At 46.1% G+C, this 16,518-nt stretch overlaps 1 protein-coding gene across 1 annotated transcript; it reads left to right on the top strand.

Moving 5' to 3' along the window:
• Window positions 1-3,575: 3,575 nt before the first annotated feature.
• On the top strand, window positions 3,576-15,683 carry LOC115116790 (basic leucine zipper transcriptional factor ATF-like). The gene is made up of 3 exons (XM_065008572.1): window positions 3,576-4,046; window positions 6,751-6,855; window positions 14,663-15,683. The coding sequence occupies exons 1-3, from the start codon at window positions 3,978-3,980 to the stop codon at window positions 14,876-14,878; spliced, it is 390 nt and encodes a 129-aa protein (XP_064864644.1). The 5' UTR covers window positions 3,576-3,977; the 3' UTR covers window positions 14,879-15,683.
• Window positions 15,684-16,518: the final 835 nt, after the last annotated feature.

Here is a 16,518-nt window from a genome sequence, read left to right on the forward strand (position 1 = left end):
CTAGCAGGGCAGAAATTTGATGAACTGACTTGTTGGAAAGGTGGCATCCAATGACGGTGCCACGTTGAAAGTCACTGAGCTCTTCAGTAAGGCCATTCTACTGCCAATTTTTGTCTATGGAGATTTTATACATGTGTCAGCAACAGGTGTGGCTGAAATAGCCGAATTCACTAATTTGAAGGGGTGTCCACATACTTTTGTATATATATATATATATATATATATATAGTGTAACTTCCAGGTACCTTACACATCACCCATTATAGTAAAGCTGAGTGGAGTTGATTAGGTTAGTTGACAGGTTGGTTGACAGGTTGGTTGACTTTTTTACATACCGGGATGGTTGACTGGGTACAGGTTGGTTGACTGGGTGGTTGACTGGGTGGTTGCAGGTTGGTTGACTGGTTGACTGGGTAGTTGACTGGGTAGTTGACTGGGTAGTTGACAGGTTAGTTGACTGGGTGGTTGACTGGGTGGTTGACAGGTTGGTTGACTGGGAGGTAGACAGGTTGGTTGACTGGGTGGTTGACTGGGTGGTTGACATGTTGGTTGACTGGATGGTTGACTGGGTGGTTGACAGGTTGGTTGACTGGATGGTTGACTGGATGGTTGACAGGTTAGTTGACAGGTTGGTTGACTGGGTGGTTGACTGGATGGTTGACTGGATGGTTGACTGGATGGTTGACAGGTTGGTTGACTGGGTGGTTGACAGGTTAGTTGACAGGTTGGTTGACAGGTTGGTTGACAGGTTGGTTGACTGGATGGTTGACAGGTTGGTTGACTGGATGGTTGACAGGTTGGTTGACAGGTTGGTTGACTGGGTGGTTGACAGGTTGGTTGACTGGGTGGTTGACAGGATGGTTGACAGGTTGGTTGACTGGATGGTTGACAGGTTGGTTGACTGGGAGGTTGACAGGTTGGTTGACTGGGTGGTTGACAGGTTGGTTGACAGGTTGGTTGACAGGTTGGTTGACAGGTTGGTTGACAGGTTGGTTGACTGGATGGTTGGCTGGCTGGGCCTCACTGGGTGGTTCAGAGGTTGGTTGACATGGTTGACCCTGGGAGGTTTTCTCTTTCAAGGTTGGTTGCAGGTTGGTTACTGGATGGTTGGCTGGCTGACAGGGTCCAATAGGTCTCACCCCCTGTGACTATCCCCCTGAGGCTGGTGAGGTGCTGAGATAGGAGTAGTGTAGGCTGGTGGAAACTCCAAAGCTATGTGCTAATGTGTGAGACTCAGTCATCCGTTAAGAGTTTCTGTCTAAACTACAGTATGGTAGATCCTCTTCCCCAGTCATCCATTAACCTCTACAGGATCGGTGTCTCCCCCCCGCGGGACGGTTGAGCTAACGTGCGCTAATGTGATTAGCATGAGGTTGAAAGTAACAAGAACATCTCCCAGGACATAGACATATCTGATATGAGCAGAAAGTTTAAATTCTTGTTAATCTAACTGTACTGCCCATTTACAGAAGCTAGTACAGTGAAATAAAACCATGCTATTGTTTGAGGAGAGTGGACAATTATGAACTTTAAAATTTATGAATAAACCAATTAGGCACATTTGTGCAGTCTTGATACAACATTTTGAACAGATATGCAATGGTTCATTGGATCAGTCTAAAACTTTGCGGGTACACTGCTGCCATCTAGTGGCCAAAATCTAAATTGTGCCTGGGCTGGAATAATACGCAGACAACATTATTCTGTATACTTCTAGCCCTTCTTTGGGCACGAGCTTCAATGCCATACAACACTCCTTCCGTGGTCTGGGCCCAGGTTATAGAAGGAGACAACAGATCTGGGACCAGGCTATAGGAGGAGACAACAGATCTGGGACCAGGCTATAGAAGGAGACAACAGATCTGGGACCAGGCTATAGAAGGAGACAACAGATCTGGGGCCAGGCTATAGAAGGAGACAACAGATCTGGGACCAGGCTATAGAAGGAGACAACAGATCTGGGACCAGGCTATAGAAGGAGACAACAGATCTGGGACCAGGCTATAGAAGGAGACAACAGATCTGGGACCAGTCTAAGTATTTGTATCTAACATGAAATTATTTGATTTCTTCAACCGAAAGGTTGCAAGTTCAAATCCCCGAGCTGACAAGGTACAAATCTGTCATTCTGCCCCTGAACAGGCAGTTAACCCACTGTTCCTAGACCAGTTAACCCACTGTTCCTAGACCAGTTAACCCACTGTTCCTAGACCAGTTAACCCACTGTTCCTAGACCAGTTAACCCACTGTTCCTAGACCAGTTAACCCACTGTTTCTAGACCAGTTAACCCACTGTTCCTAGACCAGTTAACCCACTGTTCCTAGACCAGTTAACCCACTGTTCCTAGACCAGTTAACCCACTGTTCCTAGACCAGTTAACCCACTGTTCCTAGACCAGTTAACCCACTGTTCCTAGGCCAGTTAACCCCACTGTTCCTAGACCAGTTAACCCACTGTTCCTAGACCAGTTAACCCACTGTTCCTAGACCAGTTAACCCACTGTTCCTAGACCAGTTAACCCACTGTTCCTAGACCAGTTAACCCACTGTTCCTAGACCAGTTAACCCACTGTTCCTAGACCAGTTAACCCACTGTTCCTAGACCAGTTAACCCACTGTTCCTAGACCAGTTAACCCACTGTTCCTAGACCAGTTAACCCACTGTTCCTAGACCAGTTAACCCACTGTTCCTAGACCAGTTAACCCACTGTTCCTAGACCAGTTAACCCACTGTTCCTAGACCAGTTAACCCACTGTTCCTAGACCAGTTAACCCACTGTTCCTAGACCAGTTAACCCACTGTTCCTAGACCAGTTAACCCACTGTTCCTAGACCAGTTAACCCCACTGTTCCTAGACCAGTTAACCCCACTGTTCCTAGACCAGTTAACCCACTGTTCCTAGACCAGTTAACCCACTGTTCCTAGACCAGTTAACCCACTGTTCCTAGACCAGTTAACCCCACTGTTCCTAGACCAGTTAACCCACTGTTCCTAGACCAGTTAACCCACTGTTCCTAGACCAGTTAATCCACTGTTCCTAGACCAGTTAACCCACTGTTCCTAGACCAGTTAACCCACTGTTCCTAGACCAGTTAACCCACTGTTCCTAGACCAGTTAACCCACTGTTCCTAGACCAGTTAACCCACTGTTCCTAGGCCGTCATTTAAAATAAGAATTTGTTCTTTAACTGACTTGCCTAGTTTAAATAAAGATCAAATTAAAAATACATGAAAAAAATAAATTCCTGGCCTATTTTATTGCTGTCGTCATATGAAAATATACCTCATTTGATAATCACCATCTCTCTGTGAAACTGTGTAAACAGTGTCTCATTCTACCTCCTTCTATTCCAGTCTGGCTAATTCCAGGATCAGCATGTGATATATATTCACCCTGTAAATAGAAGAATGGACCCCCTGTGGGGTTTACTTGGTAGTAGATATGCCCCTATAGGTTGATACTGCTATGCAAACTTTCCAAGGGTCATGTGACTTCCAGTTGTGTGTCACTAACCCTGTTTTACCAGAAACCACATCAGACACTGGCTGCTAATTAGACAGTGTGTGTGTCAGTGAGAAAGAGAGGAAAGGAGGGCGGGAGAGTAATAGAAGAGAGAGAGAGAGAGAGAGAGGCAGAGAGAGACACAGAGAGAGAGAGAGAGAGAGAGAGAGAGAGAGAGGCAGAGAGAGACACAGAGAGAGAGAGAGAGAGACACAGACAGAGAGAGAGAGACACACAGAAAGAGAGGAAAGGAGGGCGGGAGAGTAATAGAAGAGAGAGAGAGAGAGAGAAGAAGAAGAAAGAGTTCTTACTCATTAAGCGATCGTCCAAGTTCAGCTAAGCCCACACACTCTCTCTCTCTCTCTCTCTCTCTGCTGTACACACGCTCACACAGCGGTACACACACATCGATACAGACACAAACAGAAAGCAGAAGTGGAGAGAGGCTCTGGATTTGGGGCGACGTGGTTGGTTATGGCTCATGGTTCTGACAGTAGTGATTCCAGTTGTGTCAAATCCCCTTCGCCAGCGAGCAGCAGGCGGGTAAGAGATCCTCTCTGTCTCCCCCACCTTTCCTCTTCTCCCGTAATATTTTGTATTTTCTTTCACTGTTGTTGTAGTGTTTATTCAGTCATGAAGTGTTATCATTAGGATATTAATACATAGACAGGTAAGGGCACCTTTTCTATCCTCTTCTGTCTGTCTCTGTCTCTGTCGCTGTCTCTGTCTCTCTCTCTGTCTGTCACTGTCTCTCTCTCTGTCTCTGTCTGTCTCTGTCTCTCTGTCTGTCTCTGTCACTGTCTCTCTGTCTCTCTCTCTATCGCTGTCTCTCTGTCGCTGTCTCTGTCACTGTCTCTCTCTCTGTCTGTCTCTGTCTCTCTCTCTGTCGCTGTCTCTTTGTCTCTGTCACTGTCTCTCTCTCTGTCTCTGTCTGTCTCTGTCTCTCTGTCTGTCTCTGTCACTGTCTCTCTGTCTCTCTCTCTATCACTGTCTCTCTGTCGCTGTCTCTCTGTCGCTGTCTCTGTCACTGTCTCTCTCTCTGTCTGTCTCTGTCTCTCTCTCTGTCGCTGTCTCTCTGTCTCTTTGTCTCTGTCACTGTCTCTCTCTCTGTCTCTGTCTCTGTCTCTCTGTCTGTCTCTGTCACTGTCTCTCTGTCTCTCTCTCTATCGCTGTCTCTCTGTCGCTGTCTCTCTGTCGCTGTCTCTCTGTCTCTCTGTTTCTGTCGCTGTCTGTCACTCTCTGTCGCTGTCTCTCTGTCGCTGTCTGTCACTCTCTGTCTCTCTGTCGCTGTCTCTGTCACTCTGTCTCTGTCTCTCTGTCACTCTGTCTCTGTCTCTCTGTCTCTGTCACTCTGTCTCTCTCTCTGTCTCTGTCTCTCTGTATGTGTCGCTGTCTGTCTCTGTTTCTGTCTCTCTCTGTCGCTGTCTGTCACTCTGTCTCTGTCGCTGTCTCTCTCTCTGTCTCTCTCTCTGTCGCTGTCTCGGTCTCTCTCTCTGTCTCTCTGTCGCTGTCTGTCACTCTCTCTCTCTGTCTCTCTGTGTCTCTCTGTCTCTGTCGCTGTCTGTCACTCTCTCTCTGTCTCTGTCGCTGTCTCTGTCTCTCTGTCTCTCTCTCTCTCATAACATGTATTCAGTCATGAAGTGTTATCATTGGTATTTTGAGACATGTTAGAAGACTGTTATTGTTTTGTACATCAGCTCGGATGGGGCATTATAATCACCTTTTCAATAACATGTCGTTGAGGTTTCATACATCACCATCACACGGCTGGTCATTTGAGACAGGTTTTGGGGTGCACGTTTTGTCTTTTTGTCCCTGGTATTACACAGATTCAAATAATGAACTTATCGTCAAGCTTTGACTATTTGAATCAGCTGTGTCGTGCTAGAGCACAAACCAAAAGGTGTACCCTTGGGTTCCCCAGGACAGAGTTTGTCTTCTTCCTTAGTGTTTAGATTTGGATTGGAATGTAGAATCATGTAGAATCATGGAATCATGCTAGAATCATGTAGAATCATAGAATCATGCTAGAATCATGTAGAATCATATAGAATCATGTAGAATCATAGACTCATGCTAGAATCATGTAGGATCATAGAATCATGCTAGAATCATGTAGAATCATAGAATCATGTAGAATCATAGAATCATGTAGAATCATGCTAGAATCATGTAGAATCATAGAATCATGTAGAAAAATGCTAGAATCATGTAGAATCATAGAATCATGTAGAATCATGCTAGAATCATGTAGAATCATAGAATCATGCTAGAATCATGTAGAATCATAGAATCATGTAGAATCATGCTAGAATCATGTAGAATCATAGAATCATGTAGAATCATGCTAGAATCATGTAGAATCATAGAATCATGTAGAATCATGCTAGAATCATGTAGAATCATAGAATCATGTAGAATCATGTAGAATCATAGAATCATGTAGAATCATTCTAGAATCATAGAATCATGTAGAATCATGTAGAATCGTAGAATCATAGAATCATGTAGAATCAAGCTAGAATCATGTAGAATCATTCTAGAATCATGTAGAATCATAGAATCATGTAGAATCATGTAGAATCATAGAATCATGTAGAATAATTCTAGAATCATGTAGAATCAGGCATGACAACACTGAAGAGTTTTCTTGATGACAATTATTTGTATAGTTAGGTGTGGCCTGGGAATGAAGGCCGTTTGATGAGCTGATAGACATCTGCTGAGAAAGGATGGGTCGGGTGGGTCTGACTCGTCAGTTAACACATCACCTCAGTTCACGCCTTGTTTCATGTCCCGATCATGGTATCAGAACAGCTTTGTAGAAATGATGCGTCAGTCAAGTCATGCATCAAAGAGATGTCTCATCCTAGAACTGTCTCAATATTACTATGCATGATTATACATTTTCAATCTACAATATCTACTGTATACTGGAATGAACCCGAATACTCCACCTATTAGTGTAAGTTAGTCAGTCAGTCAGTCAGTCAGTCAGTCAGTCAGTCAGTCAGTTAGTTAGTTAGTTAGTTAGTCAGTCAGTCAGTCAGTCAGTCAGTCAGTCAGTCAGTCAGTCAGTCAGTCAGTCAGTCAGTCAGTTCAGTTAGTTAGTTAGTTAGTAGTCAGTCAGTCAGTCAGTCAGTCAGTCAGTTAGTTAGTTAGTTAGTTAGTTAGTCGGTCGGTCGGTTAGGGTGAGCAACAGTTAGTGTCCTGTCAGGAAGATGACTGCCCCGTGTCTCCTCCCCAGGGCTCCTCAGACAACATAAAGAAAGTAATGAGAAGAGAGAAGAATCGTATCGCTGCCCAGAAGAGCAGGATGAGACAGACCCAGAAGGCAGACAGTCTACACCTGGTGAGGACGACTACCCACAATGCAACACACTGATGCATGCACCATGTCTGGCTATGAGTTAGGCTGACTACCCACAATGCAACACACTGATGCATGCACCATGTCTGGCTACGAGTTATGCTGACTACCCACAATGCAACACACTGATGCATGCACTATGTCTGGCTATGAGTTAGGCTGACTACCCACAATGCAACACACTGATGCATGCACCATGTCTGGCTACGAGTTAGGCTGACTACCCACAATGCAGCACACTGATGCATGCACCATGTCTGGCTATGAGTTAGGCTGACTACCCACAATGCAACACACTGATGCATGCACCATGTCTGGCTATGAGTTAGGCTGACTACCCACAATGCAACACACTGATGCATGCACCATGTCTGGCTACGAGTTAGGCTGACTACCCACAATGCAGCACACTGATGCATGCACCATGTCTGGCTATGAGTTAGGCATGGCATGAGCAGTGAATCAATTGAGGGTGATTATCAACAAGGCCTACTCAGGCTAATGTATGATATCATATCCCAGCACGGCTTGGTCTGGCATGAGCAATTTAGCAGTGAGTCAGTTGTGGCCTGAATAAAACCAATAAACATTTCACCCATACAGGAATCTTATAGTGTACCAGATCTGTTGTCTCCTCCTATAGCCTGGTCCCAGATCTGTTGTCTCCTTCTATAGCCTGGTCCCAGATCTGTTGTCTCCTTCTATAGCCTGGTCCCAGATCTGTTGTCTCCTTCTATAGCCTGGTCCCAGATCTGTTGTCTCCTTCTATAGCCTGGTCCCAGATCTGTTGTCTCCTTCTATAGCCTGGTCCCAGATCTGTTGTCTCCTTCTATAGCCTGGTCCCAGATCTGTTGTCTCCTTCTATAGCCTGGTCCCAGAACTGTTGTCTCCTTCTATAGCCTGGTTCCAGATCTGTTGTCTCCTTCTATAGCCTGGTCCCAGATCTGTTGTCTCCTTCTATAGCCTGGTCCCAGATCTGTTGTCTCCTCCTATAGCCTGGTCCCAGATCTGTTGTCTCCTCCTATAGCCTGGTCCCAGACCTGTTGTCTCCTTCTATAGCCTGGTCCCAGATCTGTTTGTGCTCTTGCCAACTCCATTGCTCATGGTCAAGCAAATCAAGGAGTGGGCATGATAGCACAAACAAACTGGTACTCAGGCTACAAGTCAGTAACCGACTGGTACTCAGGCTACAAGTCAGTAACCGACTGGTACTCAGGCTACAAGTCAGTAACCGACTGGTACTCAGGCTACAAGTCAGTAACCGACTGGTACTCAGGCTACAAGTCAGTAACCGACTGGTACTCAGGCTACAAGTCAGTAACCGACTGGTACTCAGGCTACAAGTCAGTAACCGACTGGTACTCAGGCTACAAGTCAGTAACCGACTGGTACTCAGGCTACAAGTCAGTAACCGACTGGTACTCAGGCTACAAGTCAGTAACCGACTGGTACTCAGGCTACAAGTCAGTAACCGACTGGTATTTAGGCTACAAGTCAGTAACCGACTGGTACTCAGACTACAAGTCAGTAACCGATTGGTTATGTAGTAATCAAACATTTTCAAGTCCTTCAATTCACGGGGACCATTTCCCCAGTGAACTACCACGATAAGACTGCGTTGTTGGGAATCTGTGTTGGTCTGTGTTGGTCTGTGTGAGATGATATTGACACGGTGCTGCTGATGGACCATGTGGCGATGTGTCATCGTGGCTTCTGTTGGGCTCAACACTTGAGCTTGAGTCCCAGGTAGCACCCTACTCCCTATATAGTGCACTACTTATGATTCTGATAGCTACGAAACTCTGGTCAAAATACGTGCACTGAATAGGGAATAGGGAAAGCTATTTGACACCCTGCCGTGGCCAGATCTCTGCCTATGTGTTTGCTGTAGTGCTGAGAGTATTCATTATCACGTGTGGGCGTCAGCAACCCAGAGACCAGAACTAATGATTATTACACTGAATCTTATCATCAGAAATGGGTGTTTTTCCTCCTGTTTTTACCTAGAATTCTCCACTGTGACAGTAGTTCTCTGTAGTTGTAGGCTGGTAGGCTGGTAGGCCGGTAGGCTGGTGGGCCGGTGGGCCGGTAGACTGGTAGGCTGGTGGGCCGGTGGGCCGGTAGGCTGGTAGGCTGGTGGGCCGGTAGGCCGGTAGGCCGGTAGGCTGGTAGGCTGGTAGGACGGTAGGCTGGTAGGCTGGTGGGCCGGTAGGCTGGTAGGCTGGCAAGCTGGTAGGCACCGGCCGGTAGGCTGGTGGGCCGGGAGGCCAGTAGACTGGTAAGCTGGTAGGCCGGTAGCAACACCGCTCTACTCTAGTAGTTTTCTGTACCAGAGTAGCAGTAGCGATATGGCACGTGACTGGAGGTACTTGTGGGTATAGTCAAAGTGAAAAAGCACAGTCACTTTCATTTCAACGTCTCTTTCTGTTGATTGACTGGTTGGCTGCAGGGTCTAGGTTTTAGTCACGGCCTTTCACTGCTGTCGTTTGTTACTGTCTAGTAGAGAACACCTATTTCCGTTTCAAGATGCTACAAATAAACGTAGCGATAGCGGTTAGTGTTGCTAAAGAGGAGAGAGATTATCAATGGGATATCGTGCAGTTCAGCTGGGGACACTTCCTTCATAAGGTCTACGGTGTCATGTCAAAATCAACGCATATAGAGTCGATCGAAGACACCCATTCAAACGCTTAACTCTCCAGAAAATATGTCTGTCATTTAATAGAACCCAGGTCGGATATAGTTGCTTTTTTCTTCTCTCCAGTGGTTTCAGAAAGACAATAACATTCATCTACAACTCTTTTAAATTTGTTTAAAAAAATGATCTGTTGTTTTTTTGTTGTTGCTCTGAGGTCCTCATTTACATTTTGTGGTTGTTCCGTTACAGTGTGGCCCTTCACAGGGCCAGATGAGCTTTGCGTGTTTGTGGGTGATGATGGCCTTTTACTCCCAGAGGTGTAGGAAGCTAAACAGGTTAGAGAGAAATGTTCCACTTATTGGTTCCTGTAAAGGTGGAGAGAGGGCCAGGGTTAGAGGAGGGAAGATAGAGAGTGATAGACTGTGTAGTATTACTGTCAGAGACAGGCCTGGGTAAACCCCAGTGCTCACGTCACTTAGGCTAATAACCCACTGACACGGGTTCTTTACCAGAAATGACAGCCGTTCTCTCCCCTCCTACCCACGGCTTTCTACTATACCTAATTTACACAGAAGAGAGAGAGAGAGAGAGAGAGTCTTCTGAATGACTTCTACTCAGGAAACAGGAAACGTGTCACAGTGAGGAAAAAAAAGAAGAAAAAAAACTTCCTGTTTATCAAGTGAGTTGAAGAAACATACAACCACAGAATACGCTGAGCCAATACTGGTGTGTCCCCCCTCATGCTCTAGTGAGGTCTGGGCTGAGCCAACACTGGTCCCCCATCATACTCTAGTGAGGGCTGGGCTGAGCCAACACTGGTCTAACCCCATCATGCTCTAGTGAGGGCTGGGCTGAGCCAATACTGGTGTGTCCCCCCTCATGCTCTAGTGAGGTCTGGGCTGAGCCAATACTGGTCTGTCCCCCATCATGCTCTAGTGAGGTCTGGGCTGAGCCATTACTGGTGTGTCCCTCATCATGCTCTAGTGAGGTCTGGGCTGAGCCAACACTGGTCTGTCCCCCATCATGCTCTACTGAGGTCTGGGTAGAGCCAACACCGGTCTGTCCCTCATCATGCTCTACTGAGGTCTGGGCAGAGCCAATACTGGTCTGTCCCCCATCATGCTCTAGTGAGGTCTGGGCTGAGCCAACACTGGTCTGTCCCTCATCATGCTCTACTGAGGTCTGGGCAGAGCCAATACTGGTCTGTCCCTCATCATGCTCTACTGAGGTCTGGGCTGAGCCAATACTGGTCTGTCCCTCATCATGCTCTAGTGAGGTCTGGGTAGAGCCAATACCGGTCTGTCCCCCATCATGCTCTAGTGAGGGCTGGGCTGAGCCAACACTGGTCTAACCCCATCATGCTCTAGTGAGGTCTGGGCTGAGCCAATACTGGTCTAACCCCATCATGCTCTAGTGAGGTCTGGGTAGAGCCAACACTGGTGTGTCCCCCATCATGCTCTACTGAGGTCTGGGCAGAGCCAATACTGGTCTGTCCCCCATCATGCTCTAGTGAGGTCTGGGTAGAGCCAACACTGGTCTAACCCCATCATGCTCTAGTGAGGTCTGGGCTGAGCCAACACTGGTCCCCCATCATACTCTAGTGAGGGCTGGGCTGAGCCAACACTGGTCTAACCCCATCATGCTCTAGTGAGGTCTGGGCTGAGCCAACACTGGTCCCCCATCATACTCTAGTGAGGTCTGGGCTGAGCCAACACTGGTCCCCCATCATGCTCTAGTGAGGTCTGGGCTGAGCCAACACTGGTCCCCCATCATACTCTAATGAGGGCTGGGCTGAGCCAACACTGGTCCCCCATCATACTCTAGTGAGTGCTGGGCTGAGCCAACACTGGTCTAACCCCATCATACTCTAGTGAGGTCTGGGCTGAGCCAACACTGGTCCCCCATCATACTCTAGTGAGGGCTGGGCTGAGCCAACACTGGTCTAACCCCATCATGCTCTAGTGAGGTCTGGGCTGAGCCAACACTGGTCCCCCATCATACTCTAGTGAGGTCTGGGCTGAGCCAACACTGGTCCCCCATCATGCTCTAGTGAGGTCTGGGCTGAGCCAACACTGGTCCCCCATCATACTCTAATGAGGGCTGGGCTGAGCCAACATTGGTCCCCCATCATACTCTAGTGAGGTCTGGGCTGAGCCAACACTGGTCCCCCATCATACTCTAGTGAGGGCTGGGCTGAGCCAACACATGGATAAGGCTCACAGAACTAGACCAGGTGGGATGGTTTACAGATAATGTAATCACATAGACTGGATCTACCAACCACCACCACCCACATCCTAGGTTTCCACAAAGATCGTTGACACTGAAATGCCATTTCTGTGCCCCCCAAAAATTGGAAGACCATTTGTTGACAAATTAAGGAAATTGTCTGGGGATTTCTTTTCTTGGAAGTTACAGAACTACAGACTGATGATGCCTCGGTATAAAAAAAAAATGAAGGTCGATGTCCGTCCCCCTTGCGGAAATCTAATTAGCATAATACAAAAATCCCCATAAAAATCTGTCAGTTTAAGTTAGAGATATCTGTTTTTTTGTATTGGATTAGTTTCAATCCACCACATCTGCCTATGTCGCACTTCCACATCTGGGGTGAAAGGTCACAGAGCTAGAGCAGTGATTGTCAGACCAGAAGACATCTGGGGTGAAAGGTCACAGAGCTAGAGCAGTGTTTGTCAGACCAGAAGACATCTGGGGTGAAAGGTCACAGAGCTAGAGCAGTGTTTGTCAGACCAGAAGACATCTGGGGTGAAAGGTCACAGAGCTAGAGCAGTGTTTGTCAGACCATGAGACATCTGGGGTGAAAGGTCACAGAGCTAGAGCAGTGTTTGTCAGACCATGAGACATCTGGGGTGAAAGGTCACAGAGCTAGAGCAGTGTTTGTCAGACCAGAAGACATCTGGGGTGAAAGGTCACAGAGCTAGAGCAGTGATTGTCAGACCAGAAGACATCTGGGGTGAAAGGTCACAGAGCTAGAGCAGTGTTTGTCAGACCAGAAGACATCTGGGGTGAAAGGTCACAGAGCTAGAGCAGTGTTTGTCAGACCAGAAGACATCTGGGGTGAAAGGTCACAGAGCTAGAGCAGTGTTTGTCAGACCAGAAGACATCTGGGGTGAAAGGTCACAGAGCTAGAGCAGTGTTTGTCAGACCAGAAGACATCTGGGGTGAAAGGTCACAGAGCTAGAGCAGTGTTTGTCAGACCATGAGACATCTGGGGTGAAAGGTCACAGAGCTAGAGCAGTGATTGTCAGACCAGAAGACTGGGGTGAAAGGTCACAGAGCTAGAGCAGTGTTTTCCATATTTTTTGGGGGAAAGGTCACAGAGCTAGGCAGTCTTAAAATTCAAAATCAAATAGCAAAGATGAGACTCTTGGTGTGACCTTTTGTTAAAACCGCCTTATATATAGCTTAGTAGAACAGTTTGGGCTGCACACTCACCTCTGACTGTTTCAGGACCACCTACAGTTCCAAAAGAAGGGCTGGAAAAAATACATGAAAAAAAAAAAAAAAAAAAAATTTTTCTATATTTTGTATCCAGGGTCCTGATCTTGTGTAGCATTTTGTCTGAGGTCACTAGAACACCCCTCTGTGTTTAGTTCCAAAAGAAGGGCTTAAATACAGGCTGATCTTGGGTTTTACTGTAAAGCAGGCTGGGTTACTGTAAAGCAGGCTGGGTTACTGTAAAGCAGGCTGGGTTACTGTAAAGCAGGCTGGGTTATTGGGTTACTGTAAAGCAGGCTGGGTTATTGGGTTACTGTAAAGCAGGCTGGGTTACTGTAAAGCAGGCTGGGTTACTGTAAAGCAGGCTGGGTTACTGGGTTACTGTAAAGCAGGCTGGGTTACTGTAAAGCAGGCTGGGTTACTGTAAAGCAGGCTGGGTTACTGGGTTACTGTAAAGCAGGCTGGGTTACTGTAAAGCAGGCTGGGTTACTGTAAAGCAGGCTGGGTTATTGGGTTACTGTAAAGCAGGCTGGGTTACTGTAAAGCAGGCTGGGTTACTGGGTTACTGTAAAGCAGGCTGGGTTACTGGGTTACTGTAAAGCAGGCTGGGTTACTGTAAAGCCGGCTGGGTTACTGTAAAGCAGGCTGGGTTACTGTAAGGCTGGGTTACCAGCAGGCTGGGTTACTGTAAAGCAGGCTGGGTTACTGGGTTACTGTAAAGCAGGCTGGGTTACTGGGTTACTGTAAAGCAGGCTGGGTTACTGGGTTACTGTAAAGCAGGCTGGGTTACTGTAAAGCCGGCTGGGTTACTGTAAAGCAGGCTGGGTTACTGGGTTACTGTAAAGCAGGCTGGGTTACTGGGTTACTGTAAAGCAGGCTGGGTTACTGGGTTACTGTAAAGCAGGCTGGGTTACTGGGTTACTGTAAAGCAGGCTGGGTTACTGGGTTACTGTAAAGCAGGCTGGGTTACTGGGTTACTGTAACGCAGGCTGGGTTACTGTAAAGCAGGCTGGGTTACTGTAAAGCAGGCTGGGTTACTGGGTTACTGTAAAGCAGGCTGGGTTACTGTAAAGCAGGCTGGGTTACTGTAAAGCAGGCTGGGTTACTGGGTTACTGTAAAGCAGGCTGGGTTACTGGGTTACTGTAAAGCAGGCTGGGTTACTGTAAAGCAGGCTGGGTTACTGTAAAGCAGGCTGGGTTACTGGGTTACTGTAAAGCAGGCTGGGTTACTGGGTTACTGTAAAGCAGGCTGGGTTACTGTAAAGCAGGCTGGGTTACTGTAAAGCAGGCTGGGTTACTGGGTTACTGTAAAGCCGGCTGGGTTACTGTAAAGCAGGCTGGGTTACTGGGTTACTGTAAAGCAGGCTGGGTTACTGTAAAGCAGGCTGGGTTACTGTAAAGCAGGCTGGGTTACTGTAAAGCAGGCTGGGTTACTGGGTTACTGTAAAGCAGGCTGGGTTACTGTAAAGCAGGCTGGGTTACTGGGTTACTGTAAAGCAGGCTGGGTTACTGTAAAGCAGGCTGGGTTACTGTAAAGCAGGCTGGGTTACTGGGTTACTGTAAAGCAGGCTGGGTTACTGTAAAGCAGGATGGGTTACTGGGTTACTGTAAAGCACTTTTGAGACCTAGTGATGTAAAGCAGAATTTATGCATACATTTGATTGATTGATTGATTGGTTTCTGTGGTTTCAGGAGAGTGAGAACCTAGAGAAGGAGAACGCAGCACTGAGGAAGGAGGTGAAGAGACTAACAGAAGAGGCCAAGTATCTCTCCTCCGTCCTGACTACCCATGAGCCTCTCTGCAGCGGCCTGGCCCCTCAGACGACCCATGACCTCCTGTACTCCCCCCACCACCACGGGAGCAGCGCCTTCCACCACAGTATTGCTGTGTCTCACTACCAACACTGATCGCCACAGACCAACAAGGGGGACTGGAGAGAAGCTGGAGAAGTTTAGTGACCTTGGTACACTGTGGCGCCCTACTTCCTTAGTAGTGCACTTCTTTTCACCAGAGCCCTATGGGTCAAACAGTTGTGTACTATATAGAGCCACTTGGAACAGGATGTGTAGAGGATGGAGTAAAGACTGGCATTTTGAAACGTCACAGAACAAGCAGCACTTAGGAATGGTTTAAAATAACAGATGTTCTTATTTTGAAAAGATGACAGAAGGCAGTCTGATATATAAAATGACTTCCAAACCTTCCAAACCGGTCTCTTTGACGCGACTGTAGAATCAGTCAAATGGACAATGAAAAAATAGTCCATGTCTAACTATAGGAACAGAAAACCAACATGATCACGATACCAGAACACCATTTTGTGGAAATGTTTCTTGTCCTCTATTCATACAAAGATTAATGATACAAATGATTCCGTTTTATAGGTTTACTTTTTTTCTCTCGTATATAACCTTTGACCCCTTCGATCTTGGAGGGTTACAGTGTTTTTGTGCATTGCTCTTGTGTCAGTTGTAGATTTGAACCTTTTTTTTTAAATATTTGAAGTAACGCTGAACTGTATCACTGTTTCTACATTTTTCAACAGTTTTGTTTATTTTAGTGTTTATTGCCCTAAAAAAAAAAAAAAAGAGTGTAATAGTGTAATTGTTTTACTGGAAATACTCAGGATTTACAATCCCACATCGTAGATGATAACAACAGGTTATTTGTGATGGAGGTCGAAGAGCATTTGATAAATTGTGTTTTAATGACTCCAACGATGTTGAAGATATTCTTGTCGAAAACAAAAAAAAAATGCTGCTTTTCTATTTTGATACCAACAAATGTATTATTAGAATCATGTAAATTCTATCTGACAACCAGACAATCACTTTGATAACGAAATCATCATGTCAATCTGTATGGTCGCCCGATAGCGCTGTGTACCTGTAAGTAACGGTAAGGTATGGTAAAGCATTGTCTCTATTGTCAATCTATGTGGTCGCTAGGTGGCGCTGTGCACCTGTAAGGTACTCTATTGTTAATCTATATGGTCGCTAGGTGGCGCTGTGTACCTATAAGTAAAGGTAAGGTACGGTAAAGCATTGTATGCTCCAATATGTGTGTTTTTCTGATTGCACTTGAGACAGGACTTACACTGTCTAGTTTACCATAAGTAGTATTGTGATTTTTAAATTTAAGTATTGTACTTTTTAAATATTTTCTGTTGTATCGATACGTGTTTTTAAAAATATATATCTATATATATATGTTGTCTTACTGCACATGTAGAAATAAAGTTAACGTTAGAAAAAAATGCAAATGCAAATAGTGACGTTGAAATAGTGACGTTGAACCTCGTGTTTTTAGACCAAGGTTTGCTTACATTTTCGTGTTAAATGTTTTGTTGTTGCATTGTCGAGAAGGAACCTGGAAGTAAGCATTTCGTTGGACGTGTGTACCACGTGTACGTACGAGTCGACTAATGACGCTTGAAACTAACACGATCAATTATATTGTAATTACAGAACCATATTATATTATTGGGTCAGTGGATAGTGCTTTGAATATGTGTGTTGTGTAATTATGCCACCAACAACAAAAATAG

The sequence above is a fragment of the Oncorhynchus nerka genome, linkage group LG24, assembly GCF_034236695.1.
Source record: "Oncorhynchus nerka isolate Pitt River linkage group LG24, Oner_Uvic_2.0, whole genome shotgun sequence".
Classification (NCBI taxonomy): Eukaryota; Metazoa; Chordata; class Actinopteri; order Salmoniformes; family Salmonidae; genus Oncorhynchus; species Oncorhynchus nerka.